At 46.3% G+C, this 25621-nt stretch overlaps 1 protein-coding gene across 9 annotated transcripts in view; it reads right to left on the bottom strand.

Annotated features, from left to right (window-relative positions):
* The window catches only part of LOC139553543 (R3H domain-containing protein 2-like), a 78365-nt gene that overhangs the window by 20624 nt on the left and 32120 nt on the right, over positions 1–25621 (bottom strand). For 6 of the 9 annotated variants that reach the window (XR_011670682.1, XM_071365986.1, XM_071366004.1 and 3 more), the window contains exons 2-14: positions 24814–25077; positions 24470–24685; positions 17389–17430; positions 15367–15574; positions 14632–14710; positions 13992–14051; positions 11840–11980; positions 8304–8412; positions 7831–7926; positions 7083–7114; positions 6327–6380; positions 1009–1244; positions 436–620 (exon numbers count right to left, since the gene is read on the bottom strand). Coding sequence is in view for 8 of the 9 variants with exons in the window: in XM_071365986.1 (XP_071222087.1) it covers positions 436–620; positions 1009–1244; positions 6327–6380; positions 7083–7114; positions 7831–7926; positions 8304–8412; positions 11840–11980; positions 13992–14051; positions 14632–14710; positions 15367–15574; positions 17389–17430; positions 24470–24652 (1425 nt within the window). In the remaining variant the exon portion in view is untranslated. The remainder of the gene's footprint in view (positions 1–435; positions 621–1008; positions 1245–6326; positions 6381–7082; positions 7115–7830; positions 7927–8303; positions 8413–11839; positions 11981–13991; positions 14052–14631; positions 14711–15366; positions 15575–17388; positions 17431–24469; positions 24686–24813; positions 25078–25621) is intronic. The other 3 variants (XM_071366028.1, XM_071366049.1, XM_071366023.1) reach the window with 2 other exon arrangements.

The raw sequence follows: 25621 nt of genomic DNA, 5'->3' as shown, positions 1-25621 counted from the left end.
AGTGAGAATGGAGGGAGAGGGAGAGATGGAGGTTGAGATGGAGGGAGGCGGGGAGATGGAGGGACAGATGGCGGGAGAATGGAGGGAGAGGGAGACATGGAGGGAGAAGGAGAGATGGAGATGGAGGGAGAGATGGAAGGAGAGATGGATGAGAGGGAGAGATGGAGGGAGAGATGCAGTGGAGAGGGAGAGATGGAGGGAGAGATGGAGGGAGAGAGAGAATGGAGGGAGATGGAGAGATGGAGGGAGGGATGCAGTGGAGAGGGAGAATGGAGGGAGAGATGGAGGAGAGGAGAGGGAGAGCAGGAAGAGATGCAGACAGATGTTAGGTTAGGAAAAATGCAGGAATATAGCCAAGTCAAGCTGAAAGTGTATTTAAATAACCATCAGGGTATTTAAATAAAAAAGGATTAATGATATCAGCTTCTCTCTCACCTGAGTCATGTGGTTATGGTTATAGTTGCCCATGGGGTGTTGCTGTGGGGTGGGCAGTAGGGCGGTCTGGGGGGGCTGGGCCTGGACCTGGGAGGGGCAGGGCAGCAGACTGCGACCCCCGGGGCAGGGGCCAGGCTGGGGGACTGGGGGCTGGGGACACATGTCTGGACTCACCAGTGGGAGTCCTATAACACAACACAAGAGTCAAGACAAAAGTCAAAATACAGAAACAGTATTGTTTTGTTCCTCAACATTTCTGCACTCGTCTGTACTCTCTTCAGGTTCTTTCCCCTTTTGATTTGTTTTCAAAAAGATGAAGGGTTTGTCTTCTGTTTTCATCTGACCATCCTGTTCTGTGTCAGTGACCTCTAAAGCCACTAGAGGGCTTAAACACTTCTAGGTTGCAACAGGTCTGTGTGTTGCCATTTCAATTGAAATCAGTATTTTCACATTGAGAAATTCAAGTACTAGAATGAACTGCCCAGAGCACAATTGCCACAACGTTTTAATTTCCAACTACAGGAGTCGTTTTTCATTATACAATCCCCATTGGGATGTCTGTCTGGTACATACCAGTGCGTGAGCCCCTACAGCTGCCCTGAGAGCTCTTGTTGCTGCCCAGACTATCTCCTCTGGTCAGAATGGAGATGCCAGAGAAGCTGGATGCCTTGGTGACCGGGGGCCGCAGGGTCCTGTTTGAACTATCGGAGTCTGTGCTGCTCCAGGGTCTTGGTTCCAGGCACTTCATATCACTGTCAGTGCTGCTCTGACGACTGCTGGACGCACGGCTGGAGCTCTCAAGGTTACCCCTGTGCAGGGGAGGAGGGGAGAGGGAGGGAAACAGGGGAAGATGAGGAAGGGTGTTATGGAGAGAAAGAGAGAGAGGAACAGAGGTGGAGAGAGAGAGAGAGAGAGAAAGAGACAGAGAGAGACAGAGAAAGAGACAGAGAAAGACAGAGAAAGAGACAGACAGAGAGAGAGACAGACAGAGAGAGAGAGATAAAGAAAGAGAGACAGAGAGAGACAGAGAGGAACAGAGAGGTGGAAACAGAAGGTGATCAGGTTAAGAACAACACTGACATGTGGGGAGAACATGGGGCATTCAACCAAACCCCTGTAGTGTACAGGACATTCACCAAACTGCCACCCACATCACAGAGAAACACACATGCAGATCGCTGATGTTTCATCCAATCAACACCAAGGTGAAAAAGAAGACAGGAGTACATTGAATAAAGTACAGATCCTGACTGAGTGACAAGGCAACAACAGGTCCATTCTGGAAATAACACAGCCATAAAGAGGTTTTCCATTACAATGGACACCAGGAGTAATATGCTAACCACACCGCGCGCGCATCAAAATGAATGGACACATACATGTTATTCAGATCATAGCAACCACACTGGTCGCGAGCATCTGCATTGCCAGGCTCTAAAATAGAACTTGGTTCTATTTGTGACGCTTGATGCGCTGCAAGTCCCGCCTCTCCCATCTCCTCATTGGTTTTTAGGAGCATATACCCACGTGGGTGATTGAAAGATGAACTGAGGTCCACACTCCAGTCCAGTTGGTGGTGGTAATGCACCTTAAAGTTGGTTGCCAACCACCATATAAAGTCAGAAGAAGAAGAAGCCTGAAGGAGGAAAGGTTACTAGAAAAACAAACTCGGTTTCCCATTTTATCTGTGGATTAATTGTCGGAGTAGAGGACCTTGTGCATTTCAGGTAAAATAACAACCCAATGTTTATATTCCAAGAAAAATTAGCGAGCAACAGCAAGCTAGCCAAATAGGACAAATTAGCTAGCAACAGCAAGCTAGCTAGGTAAATTGCAATAAATGTTTCATGCTTTTTGACCTGTCCCCATAATGAATATATTTGGTTCAGAGTTTATTTTGATATTTCAAACTGCATGTCCACATAGCGTCTGGTATGGGTGGACAAAAATCAATATGCACGTGAGTGGTCTGGTCAGAGTGCAATGAGGCACGCACTACCGAACACACACACAGAGTACACACACACACACAGGACACAGACACACACACACATCCCCTATTCACTATAGAGTCACACATCCCCCTCATACCGTCACTATAGAGTCACACACATCCCCCTCATACCGTCACTATAGAGTCACACACATCCCCCTCATACCGTCACTATGGAGTCACACACATCCCCCCTCATACCATCACTATGGAGTCACACACATCCCCCCCTCATACCGTCACTATGGAGTCACACACATCCCCCCTCATACCGTCACTATGGAGTCACACATCCCCCCTCATACCGTCACTATGGAGTCACACACATCCCCCCCTCATACCGTCACTATGGAGTCACACACATCCCCCCTCATACCGTCACTATGGAGTCACACAAATCCCCCCTCATACCGTCACTATGGAGTCACACACATCCCCCTCATACCGTCACTATGGAGTCACACACATCCCCCTCATACCGTCACTATGGAGTCACACACATCCCCCTCATACCGTCACTATGGAGTCACACACATCCCCATTCCATTTCTTCACAGAGCGACGTTAGCAGTAGGCCGGGCGACGGTAGCAGGAGGCCGGGCGACGGTAGCAGGAGGCCGAGCGACGGTAGCAGGAGGCCGGGCGACGGTAGCAGTAGGCCGGGCGACGGTAGCAGTAGGCCGGGCGACGGTAGCAGTAGGCCCGGGCGACGGTAGCAGTAGGCCGGGCAACGGTAGCAGTAGGCCGGGCGACGGTAGCAGTAGGCCGAGCGACGGTAGCAGGAGGCCGAGCGACGGTAGCAGGAGGCCGAGCGACGGTAGCAGGAGGCCGAGCGACGGTAGCAGGAGGCCGGGCGACGGTAGCAGTAGGCCGGGCGACGGTAGCAGTAGGCCGGGCGACGGTAGCAGGAGGCCGAGCGACGGTAGCAGTAGGCGGAGCGACGGTAGCAGGAGGCCGAGCGACGGTAGCAGTTGGCCGGGCGACAGTAGCAGTAGACTGGGTAAGTTCCTATCACCGTTATTAGAATGTCCCTAGCAGCGACCAGGAGGCTATCAACTTGTCATTACCTTCAAAACTACAGCATCGTCGCTCACTGTCACTTTGCTTATATCCTACTTTCATTTGTTCTAACGTCATCTAATATGGATGATATGGTGTTGCACTGAACAAAATGTCTGACAAATGCAGGTTTGGGAGGGTAATGTGGTGACAGACTTACCACCTAAAATGCTGACAACAAATGCTTGGATTTGCTTGAACAAGGGAAAATACAACTCAAGTGAATTACAGTGGGGTGCTCTGACTGCAGAATACCCTGGTTACCTATATGATGGGAATAGCCAACCCCTAAGAACAAGCTATACAACTTAAAGACAACACAGATACACAAAATGGCCAGGTCAGCTAAACGTCTCTGTTCTAGATATTCAGAGAAATGACTGAGGTAGCCTAGGACAGAAGATTGAAAAAGAACCAAAACAGGCCAGGGAATCTCCTTATAATATCAGATATAAGGAGACAAAAAGATAGAAATGATTGGTGGTGGAAATCTGTTTGAAGGTGGCAGTTGGTGATAAATATTTCAGAGAAACAGTAATTAATGGATGAGCTATTTTAAGCGTTCTCCCTGCGTCTTTCTCTCCCAGGCTCTAATTTTTTCTCTTCCTCCCCCTCTCCCCCTCTCTTCCTCCCCCTCTCCCTGCCTTCTTCCTATTCATCTCTCCCGCCTCCCTGTCTCCCAGCTTCCACCGCCTATTTTAAGGAAAGAAAGGCAGAGTGGTAGCTCGCTCACACTGTGCAGACAAAGATGAGCGAGAGAGAGATCCTACTTTTAAAAATCACATTTTTTCTCTCCTGTTTCAAACACAACACTCTCTCCATCCAACACAGGGGGAGATGTTCTGTCACAATAACTTTCCTCAAAAAAAAAAATCGCACTTTAGATTTCATTAGCATTTCCCGCCCACAAAATACAATAATGTTCAATAGACAATTATGTAAATAACAACTATATGTTTCTACTGTATATATGACATGGTAAACATTGTCAGAGGAGGATAGGAGAATACTGAATTACCTATGAATCCTCATCATCATCTCCACACACACACAATGTAGGATTTGCACTTAGTCAACATTGAACAAGACAACATAAGTGCCAAAGGGACAGTAGTCTCACTTCAGTGAGACATCATTATGCAATAGCTAGTCTGGTCAACTATTGGAACTGAAAACCAACCCGTTAATCCCTCTTTTCAACATTACTGAGGTCAGTCGGCTAAAGACATTTCAGTTTGTATGTGTCACAGCTGCAGTACAAACATAATCACTGATCACAACCAACACAAAGAGAGAGAGATCTGAAGGTGAATGAATTACATTTTATTTTTGAGTCAAAATGCCAATTGGCAACCCGTCCCTTATGGGATTAATTGACACAAACACACATTACAATAATTCACCGTGGTAATGAAATGATGTGATAGCAGTGTTACTGCATCTCTCTTTAGGACAGACAGTAATAGTAGATCTATCCTCAGGATACCACAGACAGTAGTAGTAGATCTATCCTCAGGCCACCACAGACAGTAGTAGTAGATCTTTCCTCAGGCCACCACAGACAGTAGTAGTAGATCTATCCTTAGGACACCACAGACAGTAGTAGTAGATCTATCCTCAGGACACCACAGACAGTAGTAGTAGATCTATCCTCAGGCCACCACAGACAGTAGTAGTAGATCTATCCTTAGGACACCACAGACAGTAGTAGTAGATCTATCCTCAGGACACCACAGACAGTAGTAGTAGATCTATCCTCAGGACACCACAGACAGTAGTAGTAGATCTATCCTCAGGATACCACAGACAGTAGTAGTAGATCTATCCTCAGGCCACCACAGACAGTAGTAGTAGATCTATCCTCAGGCCACCACAGACAGTAGTAGTAGATCTATCCTCAGGCCACCACAGACAGTAGTAGTAGATCTATCCTCAGGCCACCACAGACAGTAGTAGATCAATCCTCAGGACACCACAGACAGTAGTAGTAGATCTATCCTCAGGCCACCACAGACTGTAGTAGTAGATCTATCCTCAGGCCACCACAGACAGTAGTAGTAGATCTATCCTCAGGACACCACAGACAGTAGTAGTAGATCTATCCTCAGGCCACCACAGACTGTAGTAGTAGATCTATCCTCAGGCCACCACAGACAGTAGTAGTAGATCTATCCTCAGGCCACCACAGACAGTAGTAGTAGATCTATCCTCAGGACACCACAGACAGTAGTAGTAGATCTATCCTCAGGACACCACAGACAGTAGTAGTAGATCTATCCTCAGGACACCACAGACAGTAGTAGTAGATCTATCCTCAGGACACCACAGACAGTAGTAGTAGATCTATCCTCAGGACACCACAGACAGTAGTAGTAGATCTATCCTCAGGACACCACAGACAGTAGTAGTAGATCTATCCTCAGTCCACCACAGACAGTAGTAGAGACAACTACTGTACAAGTAGTAGAGCAAAGATGAAGAGGGGTTAGAAAACCAAATCAACAGAGATCATGGAGGATGTAGCAGCACAGTATTATATAAAGATGTTTCAATGATGACGGACGGATAATAAGTAGTACCCAGTCCCAGAAAAACCCCAAAGCAGCCATGCCATAGGTGTTGCTCTGAGCCAACCCACACCAAGCAACAACACCAACATTCAGTGGTAGGTCTGAAATGGCAACCAAAGCCCCTAAACGCACTAAGTAGGGAATAAGGTGCCATTCCGGACACACCCAATCAGTCAGTCATATCAAAGCACAACTAGACAGAGGGTAGAACGGCATGGCAACACAATCACAGACTGCTAGAGTCACACGTCACATGGATGTGTCGGTACCGAAAGATCTGCCTCCTCTTTTGAGAGGTAGAGGAGTAGCCTTCAGGGGAAAGTCTGTTGGGGGACAGTGGAGGGAGAGAAGGGAGAGCGGGGGTTACTGGGTGGGTATAGAAGAGGGGGTCAGGTAGGTTTTGGAACAGCCATTCCCAATTCATTCCCTCCCCCTCCCCTTGGCCCCTACCCTTCAATGTTCTGTAGATCTGTAAGATGGCCAAGAGGAGGGATAGGGAACGATTTGGGACCAGTTTTAACAGTGTTGCACTGTATCCAACTCCCAGCCCAGAAAAGATCAGACACACAGAGCAGAAATGTTGACAGTAAAAAAAACAGGGAACAAAGTTCCCCCACTTATTTTTGTCTCTCGAACACATCGGTTTAATAATCGTTCATCTCTATCAGAAAGGGAGAGGGGTTGAAAGATGTACTTTTGTTGTGCTTTGGACTACATGTGGAAAACGATTGTCAGTTCACCCCAACATTCAAACTTAGCAAACCCAAACTTTGGTGCCAGAATGATTAGATCTCTTCAAAAACACCTCAATATAATTTGGTGGTCTAATTTTATGGTGCCAGGGGGTTTGAAACAGGGTTAGGGGGGCTTTGCTGTGACCAGGCCGCCCCGACTGCCTCTCCTACACACCTAAGGGACTATACTGGCTGGGGACTAACCCCGTACTCTAGGATCCCCTTCAGAAGTACACACATTAAACTCTCCACTGTAATGCATACTGTTACTGGGCGTTACTGTGAGCTTACCTGTTGTCGTTGATGTATCCATTTTGAGAAGACTGAAAAGGGAAAGAGACACCTGTAAATTACCAATAGCTGTAGCTTGTTGATCCCATAAACTATGTTGATTTAATAGCTTTCATTTGACCAAGTAGGTTATTGAGAACATATTGTTTTTATCTCAAGTTAACCAAGGTTCACTCGTGACCTCCAAGAATATGGACATAACTTATTTACTCTGCCTTCTTACTCTATTCCACCATTACGTTATTAAAATGAACTTCTGGTTAAAACAGTGGTTAATAGAACAGACAGTGGGAGGACAAGTTAAGTATAGCTGTCCATCCCCATCCTCACTGTTGAGCCCGACCAGAGTTGCCCTTAGACTTTATTTAAAAATTTGACATTTTATTTCACCTTTATTTAACGAGGCAAGTCCGTTAAAAACAAAACAAATTCTTATTTACAATGACGGCCTACCCCGGCCAAACCCTCCCCTAAACCGGAAGACGCTGGGCCAAATTGTGCGCCGCCCTATGGGACTCCCGATCACAGCCGGTTGTGATACAGCCCGGGATCGAACCAGGGTGTCTGTAGCGACGCCTCTACCACTGAGATGCAGTACTTTTGACCGCTGAGGCACTCGGGAGCCAGATCCGCTGAACTTGGGTCAGTTGTGTGCGTTAATGTCGACGATGCTTAATGTCACGATTTGATGAGGGTAAACTGATCCTAGATCTGTGCCTAAGAGCATCTCCTATCCTCCACCACTTACTTCTCGGGAAAAGATCCGGTCTCGTACTCTCTGATACTCCTCCTCCCTCTCCTCTATCGATTTGCTGCGCCGCCCGTCCGACAGCGGCACGCGGATCTGCGATTGGACAAGAGGAAGAAGGGGTGTGATCAGTAAACATCATTGGACAGAAGTGGTATTCACTATTCACTATGAATACTATTCAGAGCATCTTCTCAGGAAGAATACGTTTAAATTAAAATATTGTGCGAGATAAATTTATATATACTCAGATAATCGTCAACAGGATTAATTAAATTCAGCCTTCTCATATATCGTATCCTCGTGTTCTACAAAGACCTACAACGGTAAAAACAGCTACAAATAAAATGTATGAAGGATCTGTGAATCAGAACTGTTAAGTATTTAATTATTAGACTTAAGTGTAATTAATTGTTAAGTATTTAAGTAATAAAAAGCAACAGGGAATCATTTTTAAAAAAGGGACTAATGACCTGATTATCATCCTTGTCCATACTGGCGTCGTCTCTCTTGAGGATAAACTTCTTCTGGAAATCCGTGTTCCTCTCATCCTTGATGTGCTCTGAGAACCTCTGCTCTGGGCTGAAGAAAAAAACTATTCAGAAACTCGTTAGGACAAGTCTTGTAACGATACCAACATTTTTACTAACGATACCAGGCCAAGTATCACGATACCAATGAGTATTACGGTACCAATGAGTATCACGATACCACGGTACCAATGAGTATCACGATACCAAGTAGTACCACGATACCAAGTAGTACTACGATACCAAGTAGTACTACGATACCAAGTAGTACCACGATACCAATGAGTATCACGATACCAAGTAGTACCACGATACCAATGAGTATCACGATACCAATGAGTACCGCGATACCAAGTAGTACCACGATACCAAGTAGTACTACGATACCAAGTAGTACCTCGATACCAAGTAGTACCACGATACCAATGACTACCGCGATACCAAGTAGTACCACGATACCAATGAGTACCTATATGAATCACACCTATATGAATCCCACATATATGAATCCCACATATATGAAGCACGCCTATATGAAGCACGCCTATATGAAGCACGCCTATATGAATCCCGCCTATATGAAGCACGCCTATATGAATCCCGCCTATAGGAATCCCGCCTATATGAATCACACCTATATGAATCACGCCTATATGAATTACGCCTATATGAAGCACATCTCATGAGTAGCAGACCCTTTTTCTTTCTGTGCCAATCAAATTTGCCTAGACCTACTGTTAACTTACCAGGTTGTTAGCTAGCTAGGTAACATGACTGAACTACCTTGTTTGTTATCAAACCAATAATTGGCGGCCCGGGACTAGTTTAAAACAGCACGTGACATGGATTGTGAAATTATATCAAATGCAAATCCCAATGAAAAAAAAATAAAGGCGTGTCTGGTAACACGGGTCATATTTCTATAACTGTTTAGACTAGAAACAAGACCTCTGGTAACACGGGTCATATTTCTATAACAGTTTAGACTAGAAACAAGACCTCTGGTAACACGGGTCATGTTTCTATAACTGTTTAGACTAGAAACAAGACCTCTGGTAACACGGGTCATGTTTCTATAACTGTTTAGACTAGAAACAAGACCTCTGGTAACACGGGTCATATTTCTATAACAGTTTAGACTAGAAACAAGACCTCTGGTAACACGGGTCATGTTTCTATAACTGTTTAGACTAGAAACAAGACCTCTGGTAACACGGGTCATGTTTCTATAACTGTTTAGACTAGAAACAAGCCATTTTCTTTGTTGTAAAGCTGCAGGCATGCCTTTCACTCTCTGACACTCAGAGGCTGCATGACAGTTAACTTGCACAGTCTACTCAGACTGGCCTGTGCTCACTGTTATAACAGGTGATGGAACACTGCCAGCTCCGCACGCTGCTCCAATGTAACACCAGAAGACCCATCAGGGTCTGCATCACCACTCCCCATCACGGATAAATTATATTTACACAACTGATGACCACGAATAGCAACCAGAGAGATGCAGGTGAGTGAGGGATGGTAGAGGATGCTGAGAGATGCAGGTGAGTGAGGATGCTGAGAGAAGCAGGTGAGTGAGGGCTGGTAGAGGATGCTGAGAGATGCAGGTGAGTGAGGGCTGGTAGAGGATGCTGAGAGAAGCAGGTGAGTGAGGGCTGGTAGAGGAAGCTGAGAGATGCAGGTGAGTGAGGGCTGGTAGAGGATGCTGAGAGAAGCAGGTGAGTGAGGGCTGGTAGAGGAAGCTGAGAGATGCAGGTGAGTGAGGGCTGGTAGAGGATGCTGAGAGATGCAGGTGAGTGAGGGCTGGTAGAGGAAGCTGAGAGATGCAGGTGAGTGAGGGCTGGTAGAGGATGCTGAGAGATGCAGGTGAGTGAGGGCTGGTAGAGGAAGCTGAGAGATGCAGGTGAGTGAGGGCTGGTAGAGGATGCTGAGAGATGCAGGTGAGTGAGGGCTGGTAGAGGATGCTGAGAGATGCAGGTGAGTGAGGGCTGGTAGAGGATGCTGATAGATGCAGGTGAGTGAGGGCTGGTAGAGGATGCTGAGAGATGCAGGTGAGTGAGGGCTGGTAGAGGATGCTGAGAGATGCAGGTGAGTGAGGGCTGGTAGAGGATGCTGAGAGATGCAGGTGAGTGAGGGCTGGTAGAGTATGCTGAGAGATGCAGGTGAGTGAGGGCTGGTAGAGGATGCTGAGAGATGCAGGTGAGTGAGGGCTGGTAGATGCAGGTGAGTGAGGGCTGGTAGAGGATGCTGAGAGATGCAGGTGAGTGAGGGCTGGTAGATGCAGGTGAGTGAGGGCTGGTAGAGGATGCTGAGAGATGCAGGTGAGTGAGGGCTGGTAGAGGATGCTGATAGATGCAGGTGAGTGAGGGCTGGTAGAGGATGCTGAGAGATGCAGGTGAGTGAGGGCTGGTAGAGGATGCTGAGAGATGCAGGTGAGTGAGGGCTGGTAGAGGATGCTGAGAGATGCAGGTGAGTGAGGGCTGGTAGAGGATGCTGAGAGATGCAGGTGAGTGAGGGCCGGTAGAGGATGCTGATAGATGCAGGTGAGTGAGGGCTGGTAGATGATGCTGAGAGATGCAGGTGAGTGAGGGCTGGTAGAGGATGCTGAGAGATGCAGGTGAGTGAGGGCTGGTAGAGGATGCTGATAGATGCAGGTGAGTGAGGGCTGGTAGAGGATGCTGAGAGATGCAGGTGAGTGAGGGCTGGTAGAGGATGCTGAGAGATGCAGGTGAGTGAGGGCTGGTAGAGGATGCTGAGAGATGCAGGTGAGTGAGGGCTGGTAGAGGATGCTGAGAGAAGCAGGTGAGTGAGGGCTGGTAGAGGATGAGGATGATTGGATCTGAACATACAAGAGACTGGAGGCTGTTGCTTCAATTCAACTGAATTTATAAACATTTTATAAACAGGCGCCAGCAGGTTCTTTGGGTCGGTAGGGCTGAAACATTTGGTAGTATCATCTGAAACGGTATTACGGTGCTCTAAAATGTTGGTATAATAAGTATCATGACGTTTTGGTTCCGTGATATTACCGTGGTACCGGTATACCAAGGTCGTCTAAGTTCTACATGTGGTCTTCTAAGTTTTACACGTGGTCTTCTAAGTTCTACACTTGGTCTTCCAAGTTTTACACATGGTCTTCTAAGTTCTACACTTGGCCTTCTAAGTTCTACACTTGGTCTTCCAAGTTTTACACATGGTCTTCTAAGTTCTACACATGGTCTTCTAAGTTCTACACATGGTCTTCCAAGTTCTACACTTGGTCTTCCAAGTTTTACACATGGTCTTCTAAGTTCTACACTTGGCCTTCTAAGTTCTACACTTGGTCTTCCAAGTTTTACACATGGTCTTCTAAGTTCTACACATGGTCTTCCAAGTTCTACACATGGTCTTCCAAGTTCTACACATGGTCTTCCAAGTTCTACACTTGGTCTTCCAAGTTCTACACATGGTCTTCTAAGTTCCACGAGTCTCCCACTCACATGCGTGTGTTGCCAGTCTTGTTAATGATGACGGCCTTGCCAGTCTGGTCTACGTTGTGGTCCATGCCAAAGTAGGCCGCTACACGGTGCAACAGCATGCGGTGGTACGACGTCATCTGGGGAAACTTCTTGTACTGGTTACTGGAGGGGAGAACTGGTTACTGGAGGGTAGAACTGGGAGATTAAACAACGTGTACTGGTTACTGGAGGGGAGAACTGGTTACTGGAGGGAAGAACTGGGAGATTAAACAACGTGTACTGGTTACTGGAGGGGAGAACTGGTTACTGGAGGGGAGAACTGGGAGATTAAACAACATGTACTGGTTACTGGAGGGGAGAACTGGTTACTGGAGGGGAGAACTGGGAGATTAAACAACGTGTACTGGTTACTGGAGGGGAGAACTGGTTACTGGAGGGGAGAACTGGGAGATTAAACAACGTGTACTGGTTACTGGAGGGGAGAACTGGTTACTGGAGGGAAGAACTGGGAGATTAAACAACGTGTACTGGTTACTGGAGGGGAGAACTGGTTACTGGAGGGGAGAACTGGGAGATTAAACAACGTGTACTGGTTACTGGAGGGGAGAACTGGGAGATTAAACAACGTGTACTGGTTACTGGAGGGGAGAACTGGGAGATTAAACAACGTGTACTGGTTACTGGAGGGAGGAACTGGGAGATTAAACAACGTGTACTGGTTACTGGAGGGGAGAACTGGGAGATTAAACAACGTGTACTGGTTACTGGAGGGGAGAACTGGTTACTGGAGGGGAGAACTGGGAGATTAAACAACGTGTACTGGTTACTGGAGGGGAGAACTGGTTACTGGAGGGGAGCACGTGGAGATTAAACAACGTGTACTGGTTACTGGAGGGGTGAACTGGGAGATTAAACAACGTGTACTGGTTACTGGAGGGGAGAACTGGGAGATTAAACAACGTGTACTGGTTACTGGAGAGAGGAACTGGGAGATTAAACAACGTGTACTGGTTACTGGAGGGGAGAACTGGGAGATTAAACAACGTGTACTGGTTACTGGAGGGGAGAACTGGGAGATTAAACAACGTGTACTGGTTACTGGAGGGAGGAACTGGGAGATTAAACAACGTGTACTGGTTACTGGAGGGGTGAACTGGGAGATTAAACAACGTGTACTGGTTACTGGAGGGAGGAACTGGGAGATTAAACAACGTGTACTGGTTACTGGAGGGAGGAACTGGGAGATTAAACAACGTGTACTGGTTACTGGAGGGGAGAACTGGGAGATTAAACAACGTGTACTGGTTACTGGAGGGGAGAACTGGGAGATTAAACAACGTGTACTGGTTACTGGAGGGGAGAACTGGGAGATTAAACAACGTGTACTGGTTACTGGAGGGGAGAACTGGGAGATTAAACAACGTGTACTGGTTACTGGAGGGGAGAACTGGGAGATTAAACAACGTGTACTGGTTACTGGAGGGAGGAACTGGGAGATTAAACAACGTGTACTGGTTACTGGAGGGGAGAACTGGGAGATTAAACAACGTGTACTGGTTACTGGAGGGGAGAACTGGGAGATTAAACAACGTGTACTGGTTACTGGAGGGGAGAACTGGGAGATTAAACAACGTGTACTGGTTACTGGAGGGGAGAACTGGGAGATTAAACAACGTGTACTGGTTACTGGAGGGGAGAACTGGGAGATTAAACAACGTGTACTGGTTACTGGAGGGGAGAACTGGGAGATTAAACAACGTGTACTGGTTACTGGAGGGGAGAACTGGGAGATGAACCATCTAGTGATGATACTTGAGTGGTAGTACAGTGTCTCTCTCTTAGATGGGGACCGTTACCCTTTTCTAAAACAAAACGAAATTGTTAAACTGTTAGAGACGGGACTGATTTACATTTGAAATAGAACAAAATAAACTTCAGGTGAGGGTAATGATACCATCCCATCGACAGGTGGACACAGAGTCCCAGGCAGCCAAATATACCATACTGATATACCAACCACAGTACAATCCCCATGTTTATCCCATTATAAATACACCGGTTTAAAGTAGCAGTATGGAATGTGGATACGTTCCACATGGCACCCTACTCCCTACATTGGGCACTACTTTTGACCAGAGCCCATATAGGGAATAGGGTGCCATTTCTCACTCACTTGTCGTCATTAATGAACTCCAGGATATCTTGTTCTAGTTTCAGCAGCATCATTCGATCCCTGTTGGAGAGGGGAGAGATAGAGGGGAGAGATAGAGGGGAGATAGATAGGAGAGAGGAGAGAGAGCGAAAGAGAGCGATAGAGAGAGAGCGATAGAAAGAGAGAGAGAGAGAGAGATGGAGGCTTAACATGGACTACCATGTCTATCATGCATTGATGTGTGCAAAAAACATGAATCCCCAAGCTGATCTACAGTTAAGATTCTGCCCTAAAAGTTTCTCAATCCATTTCCATCTGTTGAGTGCTGTGGCTGTGATAGGAGATCGATTCATCTCCCCTGCCATAACTGGGGTTGTTTTTCAGTGTGTGTTACCTGGGGTTGTTTTTCAGTGTGTGTTACCTGGGATTGTTTTTGAGTGTGTGTGTGTGTGTGTGTGTGTGTGTGTGTGTGTGTGTGTGTGTGTGTGTGTGTGTGTGTTACCTGGGGTTGTTTTTCAGTGTGTGTTACCTGGGGTTGTTTTTCAGTGTGTGTTACCTGGGGTTGTTTTTCAGTGTGTGTGTGTGTGTGTTACCTGGGGTTGTTTTCAGTGTGTGTGTGTGTGTGTGTGTGTGTGTGTGTGTGTGTGTGTGTGTGTGTTACCTGGGGTTGTTTTTCAGTGTGTTGACCAGGAAGTCGTGCACGTCGATGCCGGTGGAGTCTGTGTACTCCTGGCTGGAGTCTGGCGGAAGGGAGAGAAGACAGGATGCTTAATAAAATAGCTCCAAAAATGACACCACACACACAACCTGGTAACACACAGGCATGCACTCAGGAGTATCCACACACACACACACAACCTGGTAACACACAGGCATGCACTCAGGAGTATCCACACACACACACACAACCTGGTAACACACAGGCATGCACTCAGGAGTATCCACACACACACACACAACCTGGTAACACACAGGCATGCACTCAGGAGTATCCACACACACACACACACACACACACACACACAACCTGGTAACACACAGGCATGCACTCAGGAGTATCCACACACACACACACAACCTGGTAACACACAGGCATGCACTCAGGAGTATCCACACACACACACACACACACACAACCTGGTAACACACAGGCATGCACTCAGGAGTATCCACACACACACAGTCGGTCAGTGGGGTTAGAAAGGCAAAAAACTGCAACAGCTGCAGAAAGGGTGTGTTGTTTCTGAACAAATAGGAATGGAGGATCGTTTTCAACTATTTACTGACACACACACACACCATGATACAGACTGTCCGTTTCCCCATCAGCTGGGTCTGCCCCTCTTTGCTACTCGAATGAATCCTCTTCAGCATTTTCCCCCCAGAGACATCTTACCTCGTGACAACATCTTGCGTGGAGTCCTGTCCTTCTTCTCCTTCTCATCCTCGTTCTCATAGTCATCCTTAGAAGACTTCTCCTCCTCCTTGTCCGAGGGACAGCTGATGTGGAGCTGGATAATGTCTGGAGGTCCGTCAGTACAGAACGGACCTGATGACTCCTCACACACCGCCAGGCTCCTCACCAGCTTCAGCTTGGCATTGGACTGAAACACACCCAGAGACACACACACACACACCACAGTGAAGCAGCAGACTACACACATAGTGAGAGACACACCACAGTGAAGTCATTTATAGCTCTTCGGTTCATCAATAATAGATCAAATTCATTGCACACTATCAATATTTGACAACAAATGTTAAAAAATTAACATCTGCATTTTAGCTTGGCATTAGACTGAAACACAGAAACACACACACCACATCGAAGCAAGCTGCTAAGTAAAAAAACACAAATATTGAAACGCAGAAACACTCCACATTGAAGAACCCAGGCTACATAAATCTGGTCCTACTACTGAGAGATAGCTGGTCGCATACCAGCACCATTTTACAATACATGAGGTGATGCTGGAAAGACTTCATTGGTTTGAGATAAGTAAACAAACAAATTCAACTTATGTAGACAACATATTCAAAATGTTGGGATTACACTGGGTCGGAGGGGACTAACACACTGGGTCGGAGGGGACTAACACACTGGGTCGGAGGGGACTAACACACTGGGTCGGAGGGGACTAACACACTGGGTCGGAGGGGACTAACACACTGGGTCGGAGGGGACTAACACACTGGGTCGGAGGGGACTAACACACGGGGTCGGAGGGGACTAACACACGGGGTCGGAGGGGACTAACCCACTGGGTCGGAGGGGACTAACCCACTGGGTCGGAGGGGACTAACACACTGGGTCGGAGGGGACTAACACACTGGGTCGGAGGGGACTAACCCACTGGGTCGGAGGGGACTAACCCACTGGGTCGGAGGGGACTAACCCACTGGGTCGGAGGGGACTAACCCACTGGGTCGGAGGGGACTAACCCACTGGGTCGGAGGGGACTAACCCACTGGGTCGGAGGGGACTAACACACTGGGTCGGAGGGGACTAACACACTGGGTCGGAGGGGACTAACACACTGGGTCGGAGGGGACTAAGCCACTGGGTCGGAGGGGACTAAGCCACTGGGTCGGAGGGGACTAAGCCACTGGGTCGGAGGGGACTAACACACTGGGTCGGAGGGGACTAACACACTGGGTCGGAGGGGACTAACACACTGGGTCGGAGGGGACTAACACACTGGGTCGGAGGGGACTAACACACTGGGTCGGAGGGGACTAACCCACTGGGTCGGAGGGGACTAACCCACTGGGTCGGAGGGGACTAACACACTGGGTCGGAGGGGACTAACACACTGGGTCGGAGGGGACTAACACACTGGGTCGGAGGGGACTAACACACTGGGTCGGAGGGGACTAACACACTGGGTCGGAGGGGACTAACACACTGGGTCGGAGGGGACTAACACACTGGGTCGGAGGGGACTAACACACTGGGTCGGAGGGGACTAACACACTGGGTCGGAGGGGACTAACACACTGGGTCGGAGGGGACTAACACACTGGGTCGGAGGGGACTAACACACTGGGTCGGAGGGGACTAACACACTCGTTGGAGGGGACTAACCCACTCTTTGGAGGGGACTAACCCACTGGGTCGGAGGGGACTAACCCACTCGGTGGAGGGGACTAGCATGTAAATTGTGAGTGTACACACACATGAAAGCTGACTTCCATAAATACACTAGGTAATAGGCTGTGTGTGAGCTCATGGCTAAGCAGGCCTCACCTCTGCAACTTGTCCTGCTCTATCTAACCTGCTCACCAGCGAACTCTGTGTCTAGTACTGCTAAGTAGGACCCTTTATCTAACGGGTGGACTTTAATCCCAGGATTAGGATCATGATATGGAAACGTACACAACAACATCAACACAACAGACAGGATAATACCGTCCTTACCCTGGCCCTTTTCCTGCCATGGCCGTGGTTCTGAGTACGCCTCTGCAAGGGAAGAACATCTGGTAATACTAGCTACACTCAAAACCATTTACAATGTTAAATAAATATGTTAAAACCATATTTTAGTGAACAAATGTTTGATTTCGTTGTTAATATAGGGAGATTACCATGGTTGCTGTGGAAACAGATTATTCAACTTCCTATACTGTTTCTGTTAGATATTTGTTGAAGCTGATGTTGACTACAAACCCACAATGCAATGCACAGTCGTGAAGGTGTGACAGTACTTCTTCCCCCTCAGGAGGTTGAAAAAGTTTGGCATGGGCCCTCAAATCCTGAAAAGGTTTTACAGCTGTACCACTGAGAGCATACTGGCTGCATCACTGCTTGGTATGGCAATAGCACCGCCTTCGGTCGCATGGCGCTACAGAGGGTGGTGTGGACAGCCCAGTACATCACTGGGGATGAGCTCCCTGCCATCCAGGACCTCTCTTTATCAGGCGGTGTAAAAAGTAGGCCCGGAAAATCGTCAAAGACTCCAACCGCCCAAGCCATAGACTATTTTCTCTGCTGGCGCACAGCAAGAGGTACCGGTGCATCAAGTCTGACCTCAACAGGCTATTGAACAGCTTCTATCCCCAAGTAATACGACTGATAAATAGCTAACGAAATAGCTACATGGACCGAGTTTACCTTGCATCTTTCATTTCAATATTTGCACATACAGTCGTGGCCAAAAGTTGAGAATGACAAAAATATACATTTTTCAAAGTCTGCTGCCTCCGTTTGTATGATGGCAATTTGCATATACTCCAGAATGTCAAGAGTGATCAGATGAATTGCAATTAATTGCAAAGTCCCTCTTTGCCATGCAAATTAACTGAATCCCCCAAAAACATTTCCACTGCATTTCAGCCCTGCCACAAAATGACCAGCTGACATCATGTCAGTGATTCTCTCGTTAACACAGGTGTGAGTGTTGACGAGGACAAGGCTGGAGATCACTCTGTCATGCTGATTGAGTTCGGATAACAGACTGGAAGCTTCAAAAGGAGGGTGGTGCTTGGAATCATTGTTCTTCCTCTGTCAACCATGGTAACCTGCAAGGAAACACGTGCCGTCATCATTGCTTTGCACAAACAAAAAGGGCTTCACAGGCAAGGATATTGCTGCCAGTAAGATTGCACCTAAATCAACCATTTATCAGATCATCAAGAACTTCAAGGAGAGAGGTTCAATTGTTGTGAAGGCGGCTTCAGGGCGCCCAAGAAAGTCCAGCAAGTGCCAGGACCGTCTCCTAAAGTTGATTCAGCTGCGGGATCGGGGCACCACCAGTACAGAGCTTTCTCAGGAATGGCAGCAGGCAGGTGTGAGTGCATCTGCACGCACAGTGAGGCGAAGACTTTTGGAGGATGGCCTGGTGTCAAGAAGGGCATCAAAGAAGCCACTTCTCTCCAGGAAAAACATCAGGGACAGACTGATATTCTGCAAAAGGTACAGGGATTGGACTGGGGTAAAGTCATTTTCTCTGATGAATCCCCTTTCCGATTGTTTGGGGCATCCGGAATAAAGCTTGTCCGGAGAAGACAAGGTGAGCGCTACCATCAGTCCTGTGTAATGCCAACAGTAAAGCATCCTGAGACCATTCATGTGTGGGATTGCTTCTCAGCCAAGGGAGCGGGCTCACTCACAATTTTGTCTAAGAACACAGCCATGAATAAAGAATGGTACCAACATCCTTCAAGAGCAACTTCTCCCAACCATCCAGGAACAGTTTGGTGACAAACAATGCCTTTTCCAGCATGATGGAGCACCTTGCCATAAGGCAAAAGTGATAACTAAGTGGCTCGGGGAACAAAACATCAATATTTTGAGTCCATGGCCAGGAAACTCCCCAGACCTTAATCCCATTGAGAACTTGTGGTCAATCCTCAAGAGGCGGGTAGACAAACAAAAACCCACAAATTCTGACAAACTCCAAGCATTGATTATGCAAGAATGGGCTGCCATCTGTCAGGATGTGGCCCAGAAGTTAATTGACAGCATGCCAGGGCAGATTGCAGAGGTCTTGATTTTTCAAGAAGGGTCAACACTGCAAATATTAACTCCTTGCATCAACTTCATGTAATTGTCAATAAAAGCCTTTGACACTTATGAAATGCTTGTAATTATACTTCAATAGTCCATAGTAACATCTGACAAAAATATCTAAAGACACTGAAGCGGCAAACTTTGTGGAAATTAATATTTGTGTCATTCTCAAACCTTTTGGCCACGACTGTAAGCGCACCACTCACATACTGTAATATGCACCAACATTTATCCTGACTCTATACACACCACTCACATACTGTAATATGCACCAACATTTATACTGACTCTACACACACCACTCACATACTGTAATATGCACCAACATTTATACTGACTCTATACACACCACTCACATACTGTAATATGCACCAACATTTATACTGACTCTACACACACCACTCACATACTGTAATATGCACCAACATTTATACTGACTCTACACACACCACTCACATACTGTAATATGCACCAACATTTATACTGACTCTACACACACCACTCACATACTGTAATATGCACCAACATTTATACTGACTCTACACACACCACTCACATACTGTAATATGCACCAACATTTATACTGACTCTATACACACCACTCACATACTGTAATATGCACCAACATTTATACTGACTCTATACACCACTCACATACTGTAATATGCACCAACATTTATACTGACTCTACACACACCACTCACATACTGTAATATGCACCAACATTTATACTGACTCTATACACACCACTCACATGCTGTAATATGCACCAACATTTATACTGACTCTATACACACCACTCACATACTGTAATATGCACCAACATTTATACTGACTCTATACACACCACTCACATACTGTAATATGCACCAACATTTATACTGACTCTACACACACCACTCACATACTGTAATATGCACCAACATTTATACTGACTCTATACACACCACTCACATACTGTAATATGCACCAACATTTATACTGACTCTATACACACCACTCACATACTGTAATATGCACCAACATTTATCCTGACTCTATACACACCACTCACATACTGTAATATGCACCAACATTTATACTGACTCTATACACACCACTCACATACTGTAATATGCACCAACATTTATACTGACTCTATACACACCACTCACATACTGTAATATGCACCAACATTTATCCTGACTCTATACACACCACTCACATACTGTAATATGCACCAACATTTATACTGACTCTATACACACCACTCACATACTGTAATATGCACCAACATTTATACTGACTCTATACACACCACTCACATACTGTAATATGCACCAACATTTATACTGACTCTATACACACCACTCACATACTGTAATATGCACCAACATTTATACTGACTCTATACACACCACTCACATACTGTAATATGCACCAACATTTATACTGACTCTACACACACCACTCACATACTGTAATATGCACCAACATTTATACTGACTCTATACACACCACTCACATACTGTAATATGCACCAACATTTATACTGACTCTATACGCACCACTCACATACTGTAATATGCACCAACATTTATACTGACTCTATACACACCACTCACATACTGTAATATGCACCAACATTTATACTGACTCTACACACACCACTCACATACTGTAATATGCACCAACATTTATACTGACTCTATACGCACCACTCACATACTGTAATATGCACCAACATTTATACTGACTCTATACACACCACTCACATACTGTAATATGCACCAACATTTATACTGACTCTACACACACACACACACACACACATACAAGCTGCTGCTACTCTGTTTATCATATATCCTGCTGCCTAGTCACCTTACCCCTCTACATATATACCTCCCCTATACATATCTACCCTTTACATATCTACCTCCCTATACATATCTACCTCCCCTATACATATCTACCTCCCCTATACATATCTACCTCCCCTATACATATCTACCTCCCCTATTCATATCTATCTACCCAATACATATCTACCTCCCCTATTCATATCTACCTCCCCTATACATATCTACCTCCCCTATACATATCTACCTCCCCTATACATACCTACCTCCCCTATACATATCTACCTCCCCTATACATACCTACCTCCCCTATACATATCTACCTCCCCTATACATATCTACCTCCCCTATTCATATCTACCTCCCCTATTCATATCTACCTCCCCTATTCATATCTACCTCCCCTATACATATCTACCTACCCTATACATATCTACCTCCCCTATACACATCTACCCTATACATATCTACCTGTGTCCCTGCACATGTAAATATGATATTGGATCTTCCTTTAATATTTTCTGTATATAGTATGCTGACTTACTTAAAAGGTGCATTTCATATTCTTATTAATTTTTTCTAGTAATACATTGCTATTGACTATTTCATTGTTGTGTTTTGAGTTTGCAAGAAAGGCAATTCACTGTACTTGTGTATGTGACATTAAAACTTATTCTCTCTCTGGGCAGGTCATGGCTAGAAAGGATACAGTTTGTCAAATTTACATCAAAAGTTCATTTATTTTTGCATTTGAGCTAACGATAACCCTTTTCCTAACCTTTACCTAATTCTCCTATCCTGCTGACAAAAGCTGTATCCTTTTTACTCAAAACCCTCTGGGCAGGGCCACTGTCAGCATTTCAGTGAGAAGGCATTCAGTTGTACAACTGACATCTGTGTAATTAGTTTGATGCTAGAAGCACAGCTAGCTATATTTCATGGCTTCAACAAACTAGCTAAGTACCTTTGAGCAGGCTAGCCATCTTCGGCTGGACCATGTGGCTAGCTAACGATGGCTGGCTATGCCGCTAGCTAGCACAAGCCAGCACTACTCGTCGTCTGCCTGCATCGAGCAAGCAGAAACAGACAGCTAGCAACTCTTGCAGGCCAACGATGATGATACGTCACGTAATACGTTGTTATGCAGTCCAACTTGCTACTACATCGCTCAGTGCTGTAGTGGAGCAGGTTGAGAGCTTCAAGTTCCTTGGTGTCCACATCAACAACAAACTAGAATGGTCCAAACACACCAAGACAGTCGTGAAGAGGGCACGACAAAGCCTATTCCCCCTCAGGAAACTAAAAAGATTTGGCATGGGTCCTGAGATCCTCAAAAGGTTCTACAGCTACAACATGGAGAGCATCCTGACTGGTTGCATCACTGCCTGGTACGGCAACTGCTCGGCCTCTGACCGCAAGGCAATACAGAGGGTTGTGCGTACGGCTCAGTAGATCACTGGGGCTAAGACAAAAAGGCTTCTCAACAGTTTTTACCCCCAAGCCATAAGACTCCTGAACAGGTAACCAAATGGCTACCCGGACTATTTACATTGTGCCCCCCGACCCCTCTTTTACGCTGCTGCTACTCTCTGTTTATCATATATGCATAGTCAATTTAACCATATCTACATGTACATACTACCTCAAATCAGCCTGACTAACCGGTGTCTGTATGTAGCCTCAATACTTTTATAGCCTCGCTACTGTATATAGCCTGTCTTTTTACTGTTGTTTTATTTCTTTACTTACCTATTGTTCACCTAATACCTTTTTTTGCACTATTGGTTAGAGCCTGTAAGTAAGCATTTCACTGTAAGGTCTACTACACCTGTTGTATTCGGCGCACGTGACAAATAAACTTTGATTTGATGTAGTGTGCATAGCGCTGAGAGAAAAAAAAAAGTTTTTTTTTTTTTTTTAACTAGGTCCCCGACGCTGTTCAATTCCTCGAAATCAATTTTTTTTTGTGAGCTCAACACGCCATTTCTCTAAATTGAAATCAAAGCTAGTCGGAACTCTTAAATGTCCGACTCGCTAACTGGTTGAACACGGCGCGTGTATAACTTACAACCAATCAGCAAGTCGGAAATGTCAGAGTTTCCTAGTTCCGACTAGGACGTGAACGCGGCATAAGTCAAGAACTATGTGGGACCGCTAGGCTGATTGGAAGTTGTAGTTTAGTTTACATTAGGTAAATATTCAACCTAGTTTAGCGCAGAAATGTGGTAATTAACTACAATGACCATAATCCATTGCGCCCATTCTTTCCGGCCACGGACAGAGGTGGATACACACCATATGAGACCGCATGAGAGAGGAATGACAACATGACGACGAGAGGGATAGAGACAGTTTGTGAGGTAGCTCTACCCGATTGATAGTTAGTAATAGTTCGTAAAAGTAGTCTTCAAAGTATGCTTTATCTACTTTACTTTTCAACCCCACTGTCAGTGTCAGATTGATGGCTGAGGGAAGCTCTAAAATCATTTTAATGTCATTACTTTGATAATCCATTTAATGCTTACATTTTTCATTGAAAACGAAAATCGAAAACCGTGATTATTTTTGTAATAATAGAACCAAAACCGAACTCAAAAAAGCACGTATTGCGCAACACTTTAGTGTCAATGACAGTCATTCACTAAAAAAGGGGCAATTTCTCTCAACCACATCCAAACCCTGCCAACCCACCCCCACTACACTCCAGTCGCAGCCTTGCAGCGCATGTGCATCGTGGCCGTATGCAACTATGCAATGCATGATGGGAGCGCAGGTTCAAACAGAACTGAAAAAGACGTCTCACTGTGTATTTTGAGCACGTCATGCAAAAAATATGCTTTGTCATTACAATATAAAATGTCTGAATATGTTCAAATCTAGACAGCCACAGAATTCACAGACATTTTATTCTCTAGTGTAGTAGGACGATTCCTTCAAAAACTTTTCTGGAAATTACAACCCTAGAAGTGCAGTGCCGAGGAGGCAACAGGGTGTTTCTCAATAATATCTCCTTTCTCCTGAAGTGTGTACTCGTTTACTACTCACCACAAATGTAAAAGCATCCCTTCCATTAAGGGAAGTAAACAAGTCCACAATTCGGGAGAAAGGAGAGATTATTAGGAAGCAACCACAATGCCGTTGAGGTCAGTTACCTGCGAGTCCTGTGTGGCGCTCTCCTCTGCCTCCATGCCCTCCCCGGTGCCCCCAGCACCCTCCTGTCCCTGGCAAGGTTCAGGGGACGGGGAGAGCTTCATCCTCAAGTCATCATCGAACGCTCCACTACTTCCAATAGCCCCCTCCGCCTGGATGTCCTCCCCAGCAAGGCTCACGGACATCCTCTCAAGGGGAGGGCAGGAGGGACTCAGAGACTGTTAAAGAAGAGAAGAGGTTCAAGGCTGTACAGGTTACGACCTGGGCTGGAGAAAACTCCGGACCCTAAACACGGTAGGAGTCGAGAGATACCGACCATGTAGTTCACGAATACAGTGAACTGTACCTGACTAGGAGGGTCAGCTGTTCTGCGCTGATTCCTTATGGAGTGTGTTCCCAGGAGAGGGCTCTACAGAGGAGGACTGTGCCGCTCTGCTGGGCGAGGGTATCCCATAGCACGTTCCATATAGAGAGGGGGGGGGAGAAAACAGCCGAGACGGGAGACACCAGGTGAGTGGGTCTATCCGTCCGTCCGTCCGTCCGTCAGTATATCCGCCCGTGCGTCTCAGTGCAGCAGCATGTTGATGAGAGCTCCCTCCAGCCAGGACCGCTGGGGATGAGAGAAAGGTAGAATGACGTCACTAACCGTTACAACACACCGATCCTCTGACTGGGTCTCGGCTGACTCACTGCTCAAAGCGTGGGAGGACAGAGCTTCCGGGCTGGCTGTGGAAGTATGAATTCAGGCAGTGCATTAATGAACACTTGCAGACCTGGGTTGAAATATGACTTGTTTTTTATTTTTTTGTTCTGAAACTTTACAACAGCTTACTGACAGAGTAGAGACGGCGTGTTTCTCACTCTTTAACAACACGAAGCTAATGAAAACACGACGGCATACTGTCAGCACCTTCAGGACACACACACCAGAGCAAGACAGACAAACAGGACGCCGTGTGGAGTAACACGGTTCTCTTCAGTTTAACACAATTTCCTCGAAAGTCATCAGGAAGCTGTGTGTGTGTGTGTGTGTGAGATGCAGACAGGAGAGGAGGCTGTATGGCAGGCAGGGATTCCCAAAGCAGGGGAAAACCCAGGCACAGCAAGGACCTCATCACTGAGGCAGCAGGACAATGCATCAATGACCAGGCCAC

Source organism: Salvelinus alpinus, chromosome 2, assembly GCF_045679555.1.
Source record: "Salvelinus alpinus chromosome 2, SLU_Salpinus.1, whole genome shotgun sequence".
Classification (NCBI taxonomy): Eukaryota; Metazoa; Chordata; class Actinopteri; order Salmoniformes; family Salmonidae; genus Salvelinus; species Salvelinus alpinus.
This window is presented reverse-complemented; position numbering and strand designations above follow the sequence as displayed.